Source organism: Salvelinus alpinus, chromosome 9, assembly GCF_045679555.1.
Source record: "Salvelinus alpinus chromosome 9, SLU_Salpinus.1, whole genome shotgun sequence".
Lineage (NCBI taxonomy): Eukaryota > Metazoa > Chordata > Actinopteri > Salmoniformes > Salmonidae > Salvelinus > Salvelinus alpinus.
The window spans coordinates 80050036-80070073 of NC_092094.1; the positions used below are offsets into that span (position 1 = coordinate 80050036).

Sequence of the window (20038 nt, forward strand, 5' to 3'; positions counted from 1 at the left end):
GATAGAGGCTTTTCCCGATGACACAAAATATATAAAACTAAAATGTGAGGAAGACCTGGGAGACACTATTGATGATGAAGAATGGATACGGATGTGTTTGAATGCCCAGTCATATTCATATCATCTCAGACATACATTACTGCAGTTTAAGACCATCCATAGAACTTGCTATATGCCAGTGAAACTGAATATCAAGCACTCAGAAATGCAATTCCTCTGCTGGAGATGTAAAACACAAAAGGGGACATATTTGCATATGTTATGGTCTTGTCAAGGCTGGCTGAATTCTGGCAAAGAGTATGTTGTTTTATCTCAGCATGTCTACAGACTCTCCCTTCTCCCTGTTTTTGTTTGCTTGGAAATGTTGATACTGGAGACTGTTATCAGAAGAAACTGTGTAACCCAGCATTTATAGCAGCTAAGAAATGCATTGCCATTAATTGGAAGGTTGGTTATCCTCCCACAATGTCACAATGGATGGCAGAAATGTCAAGTTATGTATCACTAGATTTGAGTTATTACAAATTGTAGAGTATACTGTGCAACTTTCATAAGTTCTGGATGCTTTATGTGGAATACTGTACGACAAAAGGAGTCTGTATTGAAAACATGCCCAAATCAGGGGATATACAATATATATATATATATACAGTACAAACGTATGTAGAAACCTCTTCAAAATAGGGGATTTGGCTATTTCATCCACACCCATTGCTGACAGGTGTATAAAATTGAGCACACAGCCATGCAATCTCCAATTTAGATTTTGTAGAAATGCAGGAAATTAGCTTTAGATGCCCAGACCCCCGCAAGATTATCCCTCCCCCCCCCCCCCCCCCACACTTCTAAAACCAAAAACGGACACGGTATTTGAGAGCTCGCTAGCAACACAGACATTAAAAAACTATGGCAAAGAAATGGTACGCCATAGAACAAGAGAAAGGCGCGATTTTCAAGTCTGCTCCAGATAGACGATTAAAAATCATTCACAAGATGTCCTTGATCCTATTGAGGAGTGAGTATATTTAAGTTCTGATATTGTTATTAAATATTTAGGCATACTGTGTTGGTAAGGCAAATATGGTTTATTTGAAAATAAGTACTTTTTGCTGAGTTGACAACGTATAGTCGAAGGCACGTAGGCAATATTATTTATTGTGTCGATAGGGGAGTAGGCTAGTATACAATAATAACGTAATTTGATGTATGGTATTATTTATTTAATGGATTCATTCAAATGTAAATTAAAATATACAAACGGGGTGCTATAGGACATGTACACATTTTACATTGTAATACACTACCCCTACATGCCATTGTGTGCTGGAGCTATGGGACACATTCCGGACTTAATTGAATGGGGGATGCATAACTACTTTTCCATGAAGGACGGAAATGAGATACAACATACAACTTCAATTGAAGACCTAAGATCACGCCAGTATCATAACGGTATCCTATTATAGTGTGGATACAGGAGTAGCCTATTCTACAATAATGTAACTGTATGTGCTTGTATTATTTTTCTAATTGATCAATTAAATTGTAAATGTGGATGGATACGCTACTTCATTCAATGATTACAGCATTGTCCAAGGTAGATACAGGAGTAGCCTATAGTCTACATAATAAAGTCATTGAACGTACTATAGTATAATTTATTTATTTGAAGAATGAAATTGTATATGCGGGATGGGTAGGGTAGCTACTTCATTCAGTGAAAACGGAATATCTTGCTATCTCTGGGACCATGTTAATGAAGTCTATTCAGCTGTTGAACTATGACAATGTCGAACTAATTTCTAAATCAGTCTTTCTTTTATTCAAGATGATGTCATGAGCCAGATCAACCAATCAGCTTCACTGAAACTGTTCAACCCACTACCCCCACCACTCTCCCTCTACAAGCAACCACCTCTTCTTCTCCTGTTCAACTCATTTGCAGCCACACAGAAAAGGGCTGTACATACCTCTGTGCCTATCTCAGTGCAACACGATTCAACCAAGGCCTCAGTTGGACGCCTAAAATGTGAGAAATGTAAACAAGATGCTACAGAAGTGTGTGTTTGTGTGCGTGTGTGTGTGTGTGTGTGTGTGTGTGTGTGTGTGTGTGTGTGTGTGTGTGTGTGTGTGTGTGTGTGTGTGTGTGTGTGTGTGTGTGTGTGTGTGTGTGTGTGTGTGTGTGTGTGTGTGTGTGTGTGTGTGTGTGTGTGTGGTTATGGATGGAGTTCCAAGAAAATACATGAGTGTGATGTGCCCCTCTGTGTCAATGTTGAAATGCCATACATGGAAGATGGCAAAGTGATGTGAGTGAGAGCATATGGAAATAAAGACGCCTCGGGATCTAAAATGAATGTGGGGTGCCCTCTTGTGTCTCCTTTTTGTCCATTTGAGGATGCTACAGTCAACCCTGGTGGAAGTTCTTGGAACTGCTATTTAAGTCTGAGCAGAGGTTGACGTGCTATGTTGCGTGTTATCTGGAATACCAGGCAGATGTTTGTTGAGTACAGGTGGAACTTGTTGTGTACACTCTTGAAAAAGAGGTTCCAACAGGGTTCTTTGGCTCTCATCAAAGGAGAACCCTTTTTGGTTCCAGGTAGAAGTATTTTTGGTTCCAGTAAGAACCCTTTTGGGTTCCATGTAGAACCCTCTGTGGAATGGAACCCAGAAGGATTCTACCTGGAACCAAAAAGGGTTCTTCAAAGGGTTTTCCTATAGGGACAGTGGAAGAATCCTTTTAGGTTCTAGATAGCACCTTTTTTTCCTAAGAGTGTAGGCCTATATTGTATTGGTGGTTCCATGGTTTCCTGGTGGTGAGTTAAGATAATCAGAAATATGAGGAAACATCCCCACTTTTAGCACACATTTGCGAGCAGGCAAAGTAGCTTACTTCTACAAAAAAGACAAGCTCAAACGCAAACAAAAGACCATGAAGAAACTGACAAAACAATGAATAAATTGACAGAATTCGTCAATGTTATGTAATAAAACAAAACTTGTTGTTTTGTGTAGCATTTCGAATTGCATGAACAGAAATTGCCGTAAATCAACATTGAAGATTATAAAATATGGGAATTAACAGTGAACATTTACTGGTGTTGAATTCTAAATAAACCATGGTCGAATTTCTGCAAACACGCTACTACTAAAGGACACCAATAAGAAGAAGATACTTTATTGGGCCAAGAAACAACAAGCAATGGACATTAGACCGGTGGAAATCTGTCCTTTGGTCTGATGAGTCAAAATGTGAGATTTTTGGTTCCAACCGCCATGTCTTTGTGAGATGCAAAGTAGGTGAACGGATTATCTCTGCATGTGTGGTTCCCACCGTGAAGCATGGAGGAGGAGGTGTAATGGTGTGGGGGTGCTTTGTTGGTGACACTGTCAGTGATTTATTTAGAATTCAAGGCACAATTAATCAGCATGGCTACCACCTCCAGGCTGTGTAAGGGCTATTTGACCAAGAAGGAGAGTGATGGAGTGCTGCATCAGATGCCCTGGCCTCCACAATCACCTGACCTCAAACCAATTGAGATGGTTTGGGATGAGTTGGACCGCAGAGTGAAGGAAAAGCAGCCAACAAGTGCTCAGCATACAGTATGTGGGAACTCCTTCAAGACTGTTGGAAAAGCATTCCAGGTGAAGTTGGTTGAGAGAATGTCAAGAGTGTGCAAAGCTGTCATGAAGGCAACATGTCGTTACCTTGAAGAATCTAAAATCTAAAATATATTTTGATTTGTTAAACACTTTTTGGGTTACTACATGATTCCATATGTGTTATTTCATCGTTTTATGTCTTCACTATTATTCTACAATGTAGAAAATAGTACAAATAAAGAAAAACCCTTGAATGAGTAGGTGTGTCCAAACGTTTGACTGGTACTGTATATAACAGGGAATTGAACAAACAAAGGGTATCCTAAACAATTCACACAATGACACAATTAATACGCACGATTTGTCGGGAGACAGAAACATGCCTTTGGTGCTCTTCACCACACAACCATTCCCACCTTCTTGTCTAGACATTGTTTTTTATTCCACTCAATACAATCTTTACAAGGAACAGGCCTAGGCGTAACCTTAACAATGTGGTCAGGTATAAAGCAGTAGTCATTTATGGAAAACAAATGAAAAATCAAAGTCCATGCAGAGCATTGAAAACAATTATTCTTAATGGGGCCTGTTTAATAATAAAAAGCAGAAGATAGTAAATATCATTAATCACAAATGTTAACCTATGCAAATTAATCTGAAAACATTCCAGCCTTATTAATAGGACTACATTTAGCCTAATTGGAACACATATGGCAAGAAGTCAAAGGCTATTGTTTGTCCGGATTAAATATAGGCCTTCGTGTGTATCCAATCTGTAGGAGATAGTGGGCTAAATCAATAGGCTGGGGTGTTTTCGGTTCAGTTTAAGCTAAGGTAATGCGTAAAAACGCAACTGCACTGAAATGTATAGCCTGATTCAATGTGATTCTCCTGAGAGATAAAAATGTTATCTGTTAAGCTCTTTGCTCTATGAATAGACCAATACTGCTTCTATACTGCTTCTATCTTTTTGGTCTTTTGTTATAGGCATAGCCTACCACTAATATTCTAAATTGCTGAGCATTTAAAATGACAATATTTATCTTGGGATAATGACACTTGCATTACATTTCAAAGTAAATGTTTTCATAAGCCCATAGGCCTACCAAGAACCCTTGTTGAGGCTGGGCAAGACCTTCAATAGGCTAGTAGACTTTGCAGAAATAATCATGGAGTTAATCATTGTTATAGCCTAGATCGCTTTATATAATCTGGACTGTTGTTTTTTCTAAGGCTAAGCTAACAAGGGGTAGCCTATGCTTTTTTCCCTGCCCTGCTTTTAACCATAATTACTAGCCTAAGGACTGCATGGTGACAATGATTGTGTCTATTAAACAGGTAAACTTGTGGTAAACTGGGAACTCTGGGGGGGAAACAAAGTCAGAAAGATGCCCGAGTTTGGATGATTTATTTTTAGTTCCCAGTTGTCTTGAACGCACTGAAGTCTGAATTCAGAGATTGCAGAGTTCCGAGTTCCCAGTTGTCTTGAATGCACTGAAGTCTAAATTCAGAGATTGCCGAGTTCCCAGTTGTTTGAACTCTGTGCTGGAGACATAGGCTACATCTTCTTTCTGAATAGGGCTCCCTCCAACAAAGAAGCCCTCTTGTCCATATTGATTTGAGAAATAGGCATACCTACACAGTAATCAAATCAAATGAAATTGTATTGGTCACATGGTTAGCAGATGTTATTCCGACAGTGCAGCAAAATCAACAATTAATCTAACAATTCCACAACAACTACCTAATACACACAAATCTGAAGGGATGGAATAAGAATATATACATATAGATATATGGATGAGCGATGACCGAGCTGGATAGGCAAGATGCAATAGATGGTATAAAATACAGTATACATATGGGATGAGTAATGCAAGATATGTAAACATTATTATTAAAGTGTCAATAATAAAGTGACTAGTGATCCATTTGTTAGAGTGGCCAATAATTAAAAGTCTGTATGTAGGCAGCAGCCTCTCTTTGTTAGTGATGGATGTTTAGCAGTCTGATGGCCTTGAGATAGAAACTATTTTTCAGTCTCTCGGTCCCAATTTTGATGTACCTGTACTGACCTCGCCTTCTGGATGGTAACGGGGTGAACAGGCAGTGGCTCGGGTGGTTGTTGTCCTTGATGATCTTTTTGACCTTCCTGTGACATCGGGTGCTGTAGGTGTCCTGGAGGGCAGGTAGTCTGCCCCCAGTGATGCGTTGTGTGTAACGGATGTGAAATGGCTATCTAGTTAATAGCCTTTCAATCGGTGCTAATAGCCTTTCAATCGGTGATGTCACTTGCTCTGAGACCTTGAAGTAGTGGTTCCCCTTTGCAAGGGCCGCGGCCTTTGTGGAGCGATGGGTAACGACGCTTCGTGGGTGACTGTTGTTGATGTGTGCAGAGGGTCCCGGGTCGGGGCGAGAGGACGCCATAAAGTTAAACTGTTACATGTGCAGAATGCACCACCCTCTGGAGAGCCCTGCGGTTGTGGGTGGTGCAGTTGTCGTACCAGGCGATGACACAGCCTGACAAGATGCTCTCGATTGTGCATCTGTAAAAGTTTGTGAGGGTTTTAGGTGACAAGCCAAATTTCTTCAGCCTCCTGAGGTTGAAGAGGCGCTGTTGCGCCTTCATCACCACGCTGTCTGTGTGGGTGGACCATTTCAGTTTTTCCGTGCCGTGTATGCCGAGGAACTTAAAACTTTCCACCTTCTCCACTGCTGTCCCGTCGATGTGGATAGGGGGGTGCTCCCTCTGCTGTTTCCTGAAGTCCACGATCATCTCCTTAGTTTTGTTGACGTCGAGTGAGAGGTTGTTTTCCTGACACCACATTCCGAGTGCCCTCACCTCCTCCCTATAGGCTGTCTCGATGTTGGTGGTGATCAAGCCTACTACTGTTGTGTCGTTTGCAAACTTGATGATCGAGTTGGAGGCGTACATGGCCACGCAGTCATGGGTGAACAGGGAGTACAGGAGGGGGCTGAGCATGCACCGTTGTGGGGCCCCAGTGTTGAGGATCAGTGAAGTGGAGATGCTGTTTCCTACCTTCACCAGCTGGGGGCGGCCCGTCAGGAAGTCCAGGACCCAAACGCACAGGGTGGTGTTGAGACCCAGGCTCTCCAGCTTAATGATGAGCTTGGAGGGTACTATGGTGTCGAATGCTCAGCTGTAATCAAAGAACAGTATTCTTACATAGGTATTCCTCTTGTCCAGATGGAATAAAGCAGTGTGCAGTGTGATGGCGATTGCATCATCTGTGGACCTATTGGGGCGGTACGCAAATTGCAGTGGGTCTAGGGTGGCAGGTGGAGGTGGAGGTGATATGAGGTGATATGATCCTTGGCTAGTCTCTCAAAGCACTTCATGATGACAGAAGTGAGTGCTACAGGGCGATAGTCATTCAGTTCAGTTACCTATGCCTTCTTGGGTACAGGAACATTGGTGGCGATCTTGAAGCATGTGGGGACAGCAGACTGGGATAGGGAGAGATTGAATATGTCAGTAAACACACCAGCCAGCTGGTCGGCGCATGCTCTGAGTACACGGCTAGGGATGCTGTCTGGGCCGGCAGCCTTGCTAGGGTTAGCGCGTTTAAATGTCTTACTCACGTCAGCCACGGAGAAGGAGAGCTGGCTGCAAATCAACTAGCCATATACATATTTTTTATATAGAGGTGAAATGCATATTTGGTGAGATCTTTAATAAAAACAAAACTTACACATAAACTAATATGTGACACATAAGTATCGCGTGTACACAACGTGAAAGCATGATGTTATGTAGATGTTTTAAGGCGTTCAAGGTGAGATCTTTCATAAGAAATGTCTATATGATGTGTCACGTGACATGAACATGACATGAATGTGTCGGCGGTTTGACACCATAGAAAAAAAACTTGTCTCCATTGACAATCCATGTTAATTGATGGCAGTATCTTATTGCGCTAGGAAGATGTTAGGGGACTTGGTGAGAGGTATCAGTAGCTTCACTAGGCTGAATTCTGTCCTGAATCACTCCCCATAGGCATGGGACAGATGATTGTGTAGTTTCAGTGGATAAAGTTGTGTGCGTCAACTGTAGGGGTGCCCATGTTGTTGGGGATTGGAAGTGTCCGGTGCGAGAGAGGCAGATTGAAGTGCCCAGAGTCAGAGTAGTGCAGAAGGTGTCATATGATGAGGCAGTGAAGAAAGTAGAGGAGGATGGGGTCAAGGGTGAGGGATCGTGAGAGTAGATTGGTGCCAGCACAGAGGGATAAGCCAACGAGTGATATATGCTTCAGTAAGGTTGGCTTCTTAGCGTTCATAGCAATGGTTATCTTCTGTGCTGCAGAAATGGAACGCACTGTAAATCACAGAAAATAGATGTGGTGGCAGCTGCAGAGAAGTATTTGGGTTTACGAGATTTGACTTCAGAAGAGTTACAGGGTGTGTTGAGTGGTGGTGTCCCATCCTCCCAGGCCGTTGGCATGGTTCAGGAGAAGATAGGGCCAAAGTAGTGGAATGGGGCAGTGGGTCTTTAATGAGTGTAGGTGGCAGCTGCAGAGAAGTACCTGGGTATACGAGATTTGACTGCAGAAGAGTTCTAAGATATTTCGAGACTTTGATTTTTATTATATTGTGGTATATAGGTGTAGGGTTGGTTGGTGGTGCAATTTTGTATTTTCTCTCGCTTCCTTTTTATTTTTGTATCACAAATGTAACGTGATTGAACACATGCTACCACACAGTAGGTGGCAGCATGCACAAACAAAATGTGCGAACGCCATGATACCAAAGAAGAAGAAATTGACGTTAACGCTAATGTTGGACTAAAATGGCGGCAGTCATGAGATTTGTCAACAGAAGCTGTTTTGGTTCTAGAATGGGTCATCAATGTTTATCCTTGAGTCGTCCAGCAGCAGTGGCAAAATTAGTAAGTCCATATGTTTTTCTTTTTCAATGTCTCCTCAATGCAGTGGCTTGCTTTTTTGACTAGCTACATTTGATTACAAATGAGTGCCCTTTAAACACAAGCGCCCGTTGTTAGCCTACGTTTGCTAGCTAGCGACTACAGTACCAGTATCATTGATACTAGGTTAGCTAGCTGTTTTTGTTAGAATTGATGATAAAGGCCGCTTATAAAATGTGTGTGTGATACTATATTTTGGTATAACCGTCAATGTCATAGACATAATGCGATATGGTTTGCCTTAATCTGAGCGTGTGTGGTTCTTGTGTGCGTTGCTTTTAACTAACGTTACGTGCACTGTCTAACAACGCTCTGTTGACAGGTTCAGGATGGCGCGTCTACAGGGAAAACTCTCCCAGAGAGGGTAAAGATAGTGGAGGTGGGACCCAGGGATGGCCTGCAAAATGAGAAGGTAATATTTCACTTTATTAAGATTTTATACTTTTAATCAGTCCACCAGTGAATTACATATTTTTGGCGGTCCATTGCATTGGCTTGAGTGGGTGGGCGTGTCACTCAAACTCATGAGGAAAAAGTTAGTCATTCCAGTTATGGGGAACTGGGTCAAAAGCCACCGGTTGCAGTCTGTTGCAGATGTTATTGTCATAACTCCTGTCTCTCTCCTGTTGGCCCTGTCAGACTGTCGTTCCTTCTGAAGTTAAGATTCACCTGATTGACATGCTCTCAGAGGCAGGTCTTTCTGTCATCGAAGCCACGAGCTTTGTCTCCCCGAAATGGGTTCCACAGGTGAGCTTACTAGAGTGATTTGGGGAATTTTAACTAAATTGAATGCCATAGAAGGGTCCTTTGGAAGGATTGTTGACATATACACTGCTCAAAAAAATAAAGGGAACACTAAAATAACACATCCTAGATCTGAATGAATGAAATATTCTTATTTTTTCTTTACATAGTTGAATGTGCTGACAACAAAATCACACAAAAATTATCAATGGAAATCAAATTTATCAACCCATGGAGGTCTGGATTTGGAGTCACACTCAAAATTAAAGTGGAAAACCACACTACAGGCTGATCCAACTTTGATGTAATCAATCAATCAATCAATCAATTTTATTTTATATAGCCCTTCGTACATCAGCTAATATCTCGAAGTGCTGTACAGACACCCAGCCTAAAACCCCAAACAGCTAGTAATGCAGGTGTAGAAGCACGGTGGCTAGGAAAAACTCCCTAGAAAGGCCAAAACCTAGGAAGAAACCTAGAGAGGAACCAGGCTATGAGGGGTGGCCAGTCCTCTTCTGGCTGTGCCGGGTGGAGATTATAACAGAACTATGCCAAGATGTTCAAAAATGTTCATAAGTGACAAGCATGGTCAAATAATAATCATGAATAATTTTCAGTTGGCTTTTCATAGCCGATCATTAAGAGTTGAAAACAGCAGGTCTGGGACAGGTAGGGGTTCCATGACCGCAGGCAGAACAGTTGAAACTGGAATAGCAGCAAGGCCAGGCGGACTGGGGACAGCAAGGAGTCACCACGGCCGGTAGTCCCGACGTATGGTCCTAGGGCTCAGGTCCTCCGAGAGAAAGAAAGAGAGAAGGAGAAAATTAGAGAGAGCCAAGATTTTCAAAATGTTCATAAATGACAAGCATGGTCAAATAATAATCAGGAATAAATCTCAGTTGGCTTTTCATAGCCGATCATTAAGAGTTGAAAACAGCAGGTCTGGGACAGGTAGGGGTTCCGTAACCACAGGCAGAACAGTTGAAACTGGAATAGCAGCAAGGCCAGGCGGACTGGGGACAGCAAGGTGTCATCATGCCCGGTAGTCCTGACGTATGGTCCTAGGGCTCAGGTTCTCAGAGAGAAAGAGAGAACGAGAGAATTAGAGAGAGCATACTTAAATTCACACAGGACACTGGATAAGACAGGAGAAGTACTCCAGGTAACCAACTGACCCTAGCCCCCCGACACAAACTACTGCAGCATAAATACTGGAGGCTGAGACAGGAGCGGTCAGGAGACACTGTGGCCCCATCCGAAGAAACCCCCGGACAGGGCCAAATAGGAAGGATATAACCCCACCCACTTTGCCAAAGCACAGCCCCCGCACCACTAGAGGGAAATCCTCAACCACCAACTGTAATGTAATGTCCTTAAAACAAGTCAAAATGAGGCTCAGTAGTGTGTGTGGCCTCCACGTGCCTGTATGACCTCCCTACAACGCCTGGGCATGCTCCTGATGAGGTGGCGGATGGTCTCCTGAGGGATCTCCTCCCAGACCTGGACTAAAGCATCCGCCAACTCCTGGACAGTCTGTGGTGCAACGTGGCGTTGGTGGATGGAGCGAGACATGTTGTCCCAGATGTGCTCAATTGGATTCAGGTCTGGGGAACGGGCGGGCCAGTCCATAGCATCAATGCCTTCCTCTTGCAGGAACTGCTGACACACTCCAGCTACATGAGGTCTAGCATTGTCTTGCATTAAGAGGAACCCAGGGCCAACCGCACCAGCATATGGTCTCACAAGGGGTCTGAGGATCTCATCTCGGTACCTAATGGCAGTCAGGCTACCTCTGGCGAGCACATGGAGGGCTGTGCGGCCCCCCAAAGAAATGCCACCCCACACCATGACTGACCCACCGCCAAACCGGTCATGCTGGAGGATGTTGCAGGCAGCAGAACGTTCTCCACGGCGTCTCCAGACTCTGTCACGTCTGTCACATGTGCTCAGTGTGAACCTGCTTTCATCTGTGAAGAGCACAGTGGCGAATTTGCCAATCTTGGTGTTCTCTGGCAAATGCCAAACGTCCTGCACGGTGTTGGGCTGTAAGCACAACCCCCACCTGTGGACGTCGGGCCCTCATACCACCCTCATGGAGTCTGTTTCTGACCGTTTGAGCAGACACATGCACATTTGTGGCCTGCTGGAGGTCATTTTGCAGGGCTCTGGCAGTGCCTCACCTGCTCCTCCTTGCACAAAGGCGGAGGTAGCGGTCATGCTGCTGGGTTGTTGCCCTCCTACGGCCTCCTCCACGTCTCCTGATGTACTGGCCTGTCTTCTGGTAGCGCCTCCATGCTCTGGACACTACGCTGACAGACACAGCAAACCTTCTTGCCACAGCTCGCATTGATGTGCCATCCTGGATGAGCTGCACTACCTGAGCCACTTGTGTGGGTTGTAGACTCCGTCTCATGCTACCACTAGAGTGAAAGCACCGCCAACATTCAAAAGTGACCAAAACATCAGCCAGGAAGCATAGGAACTGAGAAGTGGTCTGTGGTCACCACCTGCAGAACCACTCCTTTATTGGGGGTGTCTTGCTAATTGCCTATAATTTCCACCTTTTGTCTATTCCATTTGCACAACAGCATGTGAAATTTATTGTCAATCAGTGTTGCTTCCTAAGTGGACAGTTTGATTTCACAGAAGTGTGATTGACTTGGAGTTACATTGTGTTGTTTAAGTGTTCCCTTTATTTTTTTGAGCAGTGTATTTGACATTCGTATCTTAATAGAGAAATACTTAAAGTTAGAACATTTTACATTTTGGCCTTACCCAGGCCTCCTTTAAGACTCCATAATGTTTCATTTGTATGTGCTACAGAGGAAAAATGTGTTTCATATGAAGCTTTACTACTTGCTCTGTAATATGGGTAGTATTTTGATTTCAATAACAATTTTATTACATTCATATATGAATATTGAAAAATATTAACATAATTATAGAAAATATAAAACATGTCTATTGTTATATATCGATATATTGTTGAACATAATATACTCTACGGGCATATCAAAGTTCCAGAGTGGAATCTCGGGTAGTTTTAGAGTTATTGCCCATTTTTCTACAGAGAAATTGGCATAGTTGGCAATCACAGCCTCTCTTTTACTTGTATTTAAAAAAAAAAAAATGAAAATATAACTTATTTTACCAGGTAAGTTGACTGAGAACTCATGCTCATTTACAGCAATGACCTGGGGAATAGTTACAGGGGAGAGGAGGGTGATGTATGAGCCAATTGTAAGCTGGGGATGATTAGGTGACCATGACGGTATGAGGGCCAGATTGGAAATTTAGCCAGGACACCAAGGTTAACACCCCTGCTCTTACGTGCCATGGGATCTTTCGTGAGCACAGAGAGTCAGGACACCAGTTTAATGTCCCATCTGAAAGACGGCACCCTACAAAAGGCAATGTCCCCAATCACTGCCCTGGGGCATTGGGATATTTTTTTTAGACCAGAGGAAAGAGTGCCTCCTACTGGCCCTCCAACACTACTTCCAGGAGCATCTGGTCTAAGCAGGACCAACCCTACTTAGCTTCAGAGACAAGCCAGCAGTGGGATGCAGGGTGGTATGCTGTTGGATTGTATCATTGCACATCCTGCAAATAACCAGCAGAGGGTGACCAATTTTAATCCATTTTCACATTCACTCTGTTGGAAATGCTTTACAAATTGGAACATAACTCAAACTAGCAGAGATCCCACTCTAGAACTTTGATATGCCTGTACAGTAAATTATGTTCAATATATTGAGAAATTAGACAAATCAAATGTTTTATATTTTCAATATTCATGTTTATATTTTTCAATATTGTTTATTTGTGAGAAAATTATTGAAATCAAAATACTGCTAATATTACAGAGCAAACTGTAAAGCTTAATTTGACACCCATTTTTCCTTTATAGAATATACAGATGAAACATTATTAAACTCTTGCTGTTCAGGAGACTCTTACGTGTGTTGTGGTAGACTGTCGTTACAATTGCTTCACAGGAACCTGGTAAAATGAAGTTTGAAGTGTGCCTAACCACTGGATGGGTCTAAATGCACTGCCAGCACGCAGTCAAAGCTACTAACCACTTTTCGAGCTACAGTGCCTTCAGAAAGTATTCATACCCCTTGACTTATTCCACATGTTGTTATAGACTGAATTTTAAAAAATTTAAATATTTTTTCTCTCACCCATAATGACAGTGAAAACATATTTTCAAATTTATTGAAAATTAAATACAGAAATATCTCATTTACGTTGTGAAGGAAAATGTTATGTTTGTGCTTTTCTAATAACGAATTCGACTGGAATGGCTTCAGAACAACAATGTGAAAGTCCTTGAGTGGCCCAGCTAAAACCCAGACTTTAATCCCATGGAAAGACTTGAATGTTATTGTTCACTTAACAGAGCTTGAAAAAAGCTGCAAGGAAGAATGGGAGAAAATACCTAAATCCAGATGTGCAAAGGTGATACAGACATAACCAAAACGACTCAAAGCTGTAATCGCTGCCAAAGGTGCTTCTACAATGTATTGACTCGGGTGTGAATACTTATGTAAATTATATATTTCTGTATTTTATTTTCAGTACATTTGCAAACATTTTGAAAAACATGTTTTTACTTTGTCATTATGGAGTGTTGTGTGTAGAAAACTATTTTATACATTTTGAATTTAGGCTATAACACAACATTGTGGAATAGGTCAAGGGGTATGAAGACATTCTGAAGGCACTGTAACTAGTGCACTCAGATCATATCCTGATGTCGATAGCAGATGAGTTATTATGAATATAACTTAGCTAGCTAACCTGAGCCAAGCTCACGTTTAAATTAAATGAAAACGGAGATTTTTCTTTTAAATTAATATGTAAATGGTTAAGTAATTGAGCAGTGCACCAGGAGTACTTGCTAATTTGATTCCTGAAATGCACAGCCTGTTAATGGAGTATTTTTCTAATCCTAAATTATACTTTTATTACATTCTTTCCTAGCTCAGCTGGTTAGCTAGCTCTCAGTCTCATTGACCACCAAATGTTGCTAACACTAGCTAGCCACTTAATATAACTTGTTTTCTCAAAATGTATGTTTAGCCAAGTTGTTATGAATACAACTCCCATCTGCTGTTAGTTCCAAAAGTGGTTGTAGCTTTGACTGCATGCTGACAGTGAATTCAGAGCCATTCAGTGGTTTTCTACACTACAAACATCATTTAACCAGGTTCCCGTGAAGCAATTGTAATGACAGTTCTCCACAACATACCCTAAGAGTTTCCTGATTAGCAAGTGGCCTGAGGGAACACACTAAATGTATTGGGTAAAGTGTTATGAAATGTAATGTCATGTAATATTTCAAATTGTAAATAACCGCCTTAATGTTGCTGGACCCCACGGAGAGTGGGGATCCTTAATAAATACCAAATAGTGTGTTTAATTGCGTATTAGAAACACAGTTAAAGATCATTGTGAGGGTATTTTGCCAGTGGATGTATTAGACTTCCCGGAAAAATGTTGTCCAAGGTTGTAACAATAAGCAAGGGTGACGGGGCTTAGCAAAGACTCCATTGCATAGTTTGTGAAATGTCCTCAGAGACGGAAGAGGAAGCGAGACATCACACTCCTTCATTTCTTCGAGTTCATATACAGTCAATGAACTAAGCAGACCAGACCCATCTGCTAATGCATTGGTGTCTATGGGAGAGCTACCCCGTTAAGCAGACAGAACTTACAATTTGTTTTAAATGGTAAATGGCCTGAGTGGGACATCTTAATTTATCCATCATCTTTGGTGTCTTTTCTTCCCTGATTGGCAGATGGCAGACCAGGTGGAGGTGATGATGGGGATCCACAGAAGGCCAGGTGTGTCCTACCCCGTTCTGACCCCCAACCTCAAGGGCTTCCTGGCAGCTGTAAGTTCCTACCTGGGCTCCATGCCACTGCTTATGTCACCTCAATATCATATCTACCGTATACACAAATTATTTAAAAAACGAGAAGTTAGAATAACTTATGAATTCCATTAAGTGTCATCATACACTGTTGTAAAATCAGTGTTCTATTTTATACTGTAGGTATCGAGCAAGTATGTTGCGGTTTGTTTTCCCAGGTGAAGGCAGGAGCAGCAGAGGTGGCCATATTTGGTGCAGCCTCGGAGCTGTTCAGTAAGAAGAACATAAACTGCTCTGTGGATGAGAGCCTGCAGCGCTTTGAGGAGGTCACCAAAGCAGCCAAAGAGGCCGGCGTGCCAGTCAGAGGGTAAGACGGACTGACAGACGGACAAAGAAGCTGAGGTAGAAAATGAGGAGCAATGATTGTCAATGGAGAAAATCTGTAGGGTTGGTCATATTCTGTAGTTCTGTAGGGTTGGTCACATTCGTCTTAAGACGTCAGGTTGTTTGACTCCAGGGTATCAGTCTCATGTCCTTGCTCTGTTCCCTCAGGTATGTGTCATGTGTGCTGGGATGCCCATATGAGGGCAAGGTGTCACCAGACAAAGTGGCTCAGGTGAGTTCCTCTGACTCAGAACAAGCCCAGCATTCTTTCCCTTTTCACGGAGAAATATCTCATCTTCCCTTGTAAATGTTATTATGCTCCAAATAGATTTAATTGAACATTGTTATAGAGCTTTAAACCTGTTTGAGGATTTCACTTGTAACTCTTTAATGCAGGTAGCCAAGCGTCTGTACTCCATGGGTTGCTATGAGATATCTCTGGGTGACACCATAGGCGTGGGCACACCAGGTGGCATGACTGAGATGCTGCAGGCGGTGAGCAGGGAGGTGCCCGTCAACGCTCTGGCAGTCCACTGCCACGACACCTACGGTCAGGCCCTGGCCAACATTCTCATTGCCCTACAGGTACTGTATAGTCCCAGTTGGCATTAGATAGAACATCGCGGCCCCGCTCGCCTTGGGGGATACCAACCCGTGTTTACCCCATTGGCTCACAGCAAAAACAACGTGACTTTTTTAAAATGTAATTTTCGTCAATTTCAAAACTACATTTAAGAAAGGTACAACATGTCTAAAGATGACTTTTCAACATTGCCTGCTCTAGAGCGTTCTCACGTCTTAGAAAAACGTAATGTTGTAGGGCTTCTTATTGCCCCTTTTAATGATGGCGCTAGCTTGCTACCAACAAGAACATTAAGCTAGCCAAGACCAACAACACAAACAAATAGACGATACAGCTACAAGAGTAAGTAGAGTTACAGACTATACAAGTTAAATGTCTTACCTGTGATTAAATGTTTTCCACACACATAGCTACACTACCGGTCAAAAGTTTTAGAACACCTACTCATTCAAGGGTTTTTATTTATTTTTGCTAATTTCTACAATGTAGAATAATAGTGAAGACATCAAACTATGAAATAACACATATGGAATAATGTAGTAACCAAAAAAGTGTTAAAGAAATCAAAATATATTTTATATTTGAGATTCTTCAAATAGCCACCATTTGCCTTGATTACAGCTTTGCACACTCTTGGCATTCTCTCAACCAGCTTCATGAGGTAGTCACCTGGAATGCATTTCAATTAACAGGTGTGCCTTAAGTTAATTTGTGGAATTTCTTTCGTTCTTAATGCGTACTCACCCTTTGCCCCGATGAGAGCTTTGCACACTCTTGGCCTTCTCTCAACCAGCTTCACCTGGAATGCTTTTCCAACCGTCTTGAAGGAGTTCCCACAAATGCTGAGCACTTTTTGGCTGCTTTTCCTTCACTCTGCGGTCAGACTCATCCCAAACCATCACAATTTGGTTGAGGTCGGGGGGATTGTGGAGGCTAGGTCATCTGATGCAGCACTCTATCACACTCCTTGGTAAAATAGCCCTTATACAGCCTGGAGGTGTGTTGGGTTATTGTCATATTGAAAAATAAATTAAACTAAGCCCAAACCAGATGGGATGGCGTATCGCTGTAGAATGCTGTGGTAGCCATGCTTGTTAAGTGTGCTTTGAATACTAAATCAATCACAGACAGTGTCACCAGTAAAGCACCCCCACACCATAACACATCCTCCGTGCTTTACGGTGGGAAATACACATGCGGAGATCATCCGCTCACCCACACCACGTCTCACAAAGACACAGAGGTCTCAAAAATCTCCAATTTGGACTCCAGACCAAAGGACAGATTTCCACCAGTCTAATGTCCATTGCTCATGTTTCTTGGCCCAAGCAAGTCTCTTCTTATTAGTGTCCTTTTGTAGTCGTTTCTTTGCAGCAATTTGACCATGAAGGCCTGATTCACACAGTCTCCTCTGAACAGTTGATGTTGATGTGTCTGTTACTTTAACTCTGTGAAGCATTTATTTGGGCTGAAATTTCTGAGACTGGTAACTCTAATGAACTTATCCTCTGCAGCAGAGGTAACTCTGGGACTGCCATTCCCGTGGCGGTCCTCATGAGAGCCAGTTTCATCAGAGCGCTTGATGGTTTTTACAACAGCACTTCTTCTATACGGAACGTTCTTCAAATGTTCCGTATAGACTGACCTTCATGTCTTAATATAATGATGGACTGTCGTTTCTCTTTGCTTATTTGACTTGTCCTTGCCAAAATATGGACTTGGTCTTTTACTAAATAGGGCTATCTTCTGTATACAACCCCTACCTTGTCACAACACAACTGATTGGCTCAAACGCATTAAGAAGGAAAGAAAGTCCACAAATTAAGAAGGCACACCTGTTAATTGAAATGCATTCCAGGTGACTACCTCATGAAGCTGGTTGAGAGAATGCCAAGAGTGTGCAAAGCTGTCATCAAGGCAAAGGGTGGCTACTTTGAAGAATCTCAAATATAAAATATATTTTGATTTGTTCAACAATATTTTGGTTACTTCATTATTCCATATGTGTTATTTCATAGTTTTGATGTCTTCACTATTATTCTACAATGTAGAAAATAGTAAAAATAAATAAAAACCCTTGAATGAGTAGGTGTTTTAAAACTTTTGACCGGTAGTGTACGTGTAGCCTACTTGGACACCGGGTCCCCACATTTCCTACTCTCCCAACCCGAATAGCCTGAAGCCACAGGGCTCTTCTCGCAGGCTCTATTTCCCTACGTGGGAGCATTGCAAACCGTAGGTCGGGATTTTTTTACCTGGTTACATGTACTGTACATTGAACAACATAAAACAAAAAAATCTATGACGAAGTTGGCTCTTTTACAATGGGGGTATGTTTTCCCCAATTTGTGGGCGTGGTCGAGGGGAATTCCTTGTTATGACGTGAATATCGACTCTGACCATAGACCTGAAGCTGAGTGCAATATAGAGGACTCCTCTGATTGCTGTATGAATGGTACTGGAATTCTACTGGCATGCATTTGATGAAGATGCTGTTTGCTTTTTGCAGATGGGCATCAGTGTTGTGGACTCGTCAGTGGCTGGCCTTGGCGGGTGTCCATATGCACAAGGGGCTTCTGGGAATGTGGCCACAGAAGATGTGGTGTATATGCTGCACGGACTTGGCATACAGACGGTGAGAATTCACCCTTTCCCTCTCTTTTTACCGGTCTCCCACTTTCACTTCCTCCCTCAGTTCAATGGAATCTGGCAAACTGTTACGAGATAGTGTTCTACTTCCTCTGTATTGAAAGCATCATTGTCATCAGTGTTTACTTCGACACAAAGGGTTTTGATCTGTAGGAGAACCAGTTATCTTTTTTTAAGCTGGTCAGTGCACACAATGAGTTCCCTGTTTGTGTGTGACTCTGTCCTTCCTCTCCCTCTGTCTCAGGGAGTGGACCTGCCAAAGCTGATGGATGCTGGAGCTTTTATCTGTCGTTCCCTGAACAAAAAGACCAGCTCGAAAGTGGCCCAGGCCACCTGCAAACTCTGAACCTGGCTCCACAAAGGCCTAGAAGAGGGATGTCACGAGTGATGCCTACAGACAAGGCTAAAAGGCATTACTAAGGCAACACACACTTGTGCCACCGAGGTGTAATATACTTTGATTAGCTGTAGATAAAAATGGTTGTAAGAACTGTGTGTGCTCCATTATTTGATATAAGTCAAGTACCTCGCTTATAAATGAAGAAATCAAAATAGTTGGAAAGCCTTGCTCAAGTGGTGCCTTATCATTCTCATCATGTCCTACATCAACCTGGTGCCTTGCCCTCTACCGTTGTGTGTTACATGATTATTGCAAATACACTAGGACACTAGTCATATTCAGAATAAAGTATGCTGTTTTAATATAATTTAAAGTTAAATGAAGGGATTGCCTGACTTGTACTTCAATTGCTTGGTGTACAAACAGCCTTGTCCTTATTTGTCAATCCTTATGTTTAGCCAGTTGTCGTAACAGTGGCAAAGGGATGGGTCCTGCCAGTGTATTGCAGTAGGTATCCTAAAAAGATCTTGATGTTTGCAGAGTGGAATAGAAAACATGTATTGATTTGAATCAACAAATGGACTATCTTGTTTTCTATTATGGGACAGGAAGTCACAGGATTTAGTCATTCTGTTATGTTTATTTCCATTTAACCAAACTTCCAACTATCCTTACTTGAAAACCACGTAGGATTTGCAAACCTACCATATTAGGACAATTAAAGTCTGCCATTCCTGCAGTTTGAGTGGAATTTTTCTGTTTTTCTTTTTCTGTTTAATTCTTGGTTTTGGTGTGTCTCATTGAATGTAAATATTTATTGTAAAAGGTTACACTTCTGAATTAAAGCCATTCGAAAAGTTTGTCTCAAATCTATGGAAGCACATTTTTTTGCTGTATTTTCAAAAAATAAA

The 20038-nt window shown here is 42.2% G+C and overlaps 1 protein-coding gene across 2 annotated transcripts; it reads left to right on the forward strand.

The window, feature by feature from the left end:
• The first annotated feature begins 8349 nt into the window (after positions 1-8349).
• On the forward strand, positions 8350-19987 carry LOC139530714 (hydroxymethylglutaryl-CoA lyase, mitochondrial-like). 2 transcript variants are annotated; one of them, XM_071327352.1, is made up of 9 exons: positions 8350-8506; positions 8865-8954; positions 9182-9289; positions 15097-15192; positions 15390-15538; positions 15724-15787; positions 15952-16140; positions 18648-18773; positions 19032-19987. In XM_071327352.1, exons 1-9 carry the CDS (start codon positions 8408-8410, stop codon positions 19131-19133), a joined length of 1023 nt encoding a protein of 340 aa, XP_071183453.1. In that variant the 5' UTR covers positions 8350-8407; the 3' UTR covers positions 19134-19987. The 2 variants fall into 2 exon arrangements, with proteins under 2 accessions (XP_071183453.1, XP_071183454.1); XM_071327353.1 differs by lacking the exon at positions 9182-9289.
• The last annotated feature ends 51 nt before the right edge of the window (positions 19988-20038 follow it).

Coding starts and splice junctions, on each gene's coding strand:
- LOC139530714 (XM_071327352.1), top strand. CDS start 8,408: ATGGCGGCAGTCATGAGATTTGTCAACAGAAGCTGTTTTGGTTCTAGA. Junction 9,290..15,096: donor CCCCGAAATGGGTTCCACAG/GTGAGCTTACTA, acceptor CCTGATTGGCAG/ATGGCAGACCAGGTGGAGGT. Junction 16,141..18,647: donor ACATTCTCATTGCCCTACAG/GTACTGTATAGT, acceptor TGCTTTTTGCAG/ATGGGCATCAGTGTTGTGGA.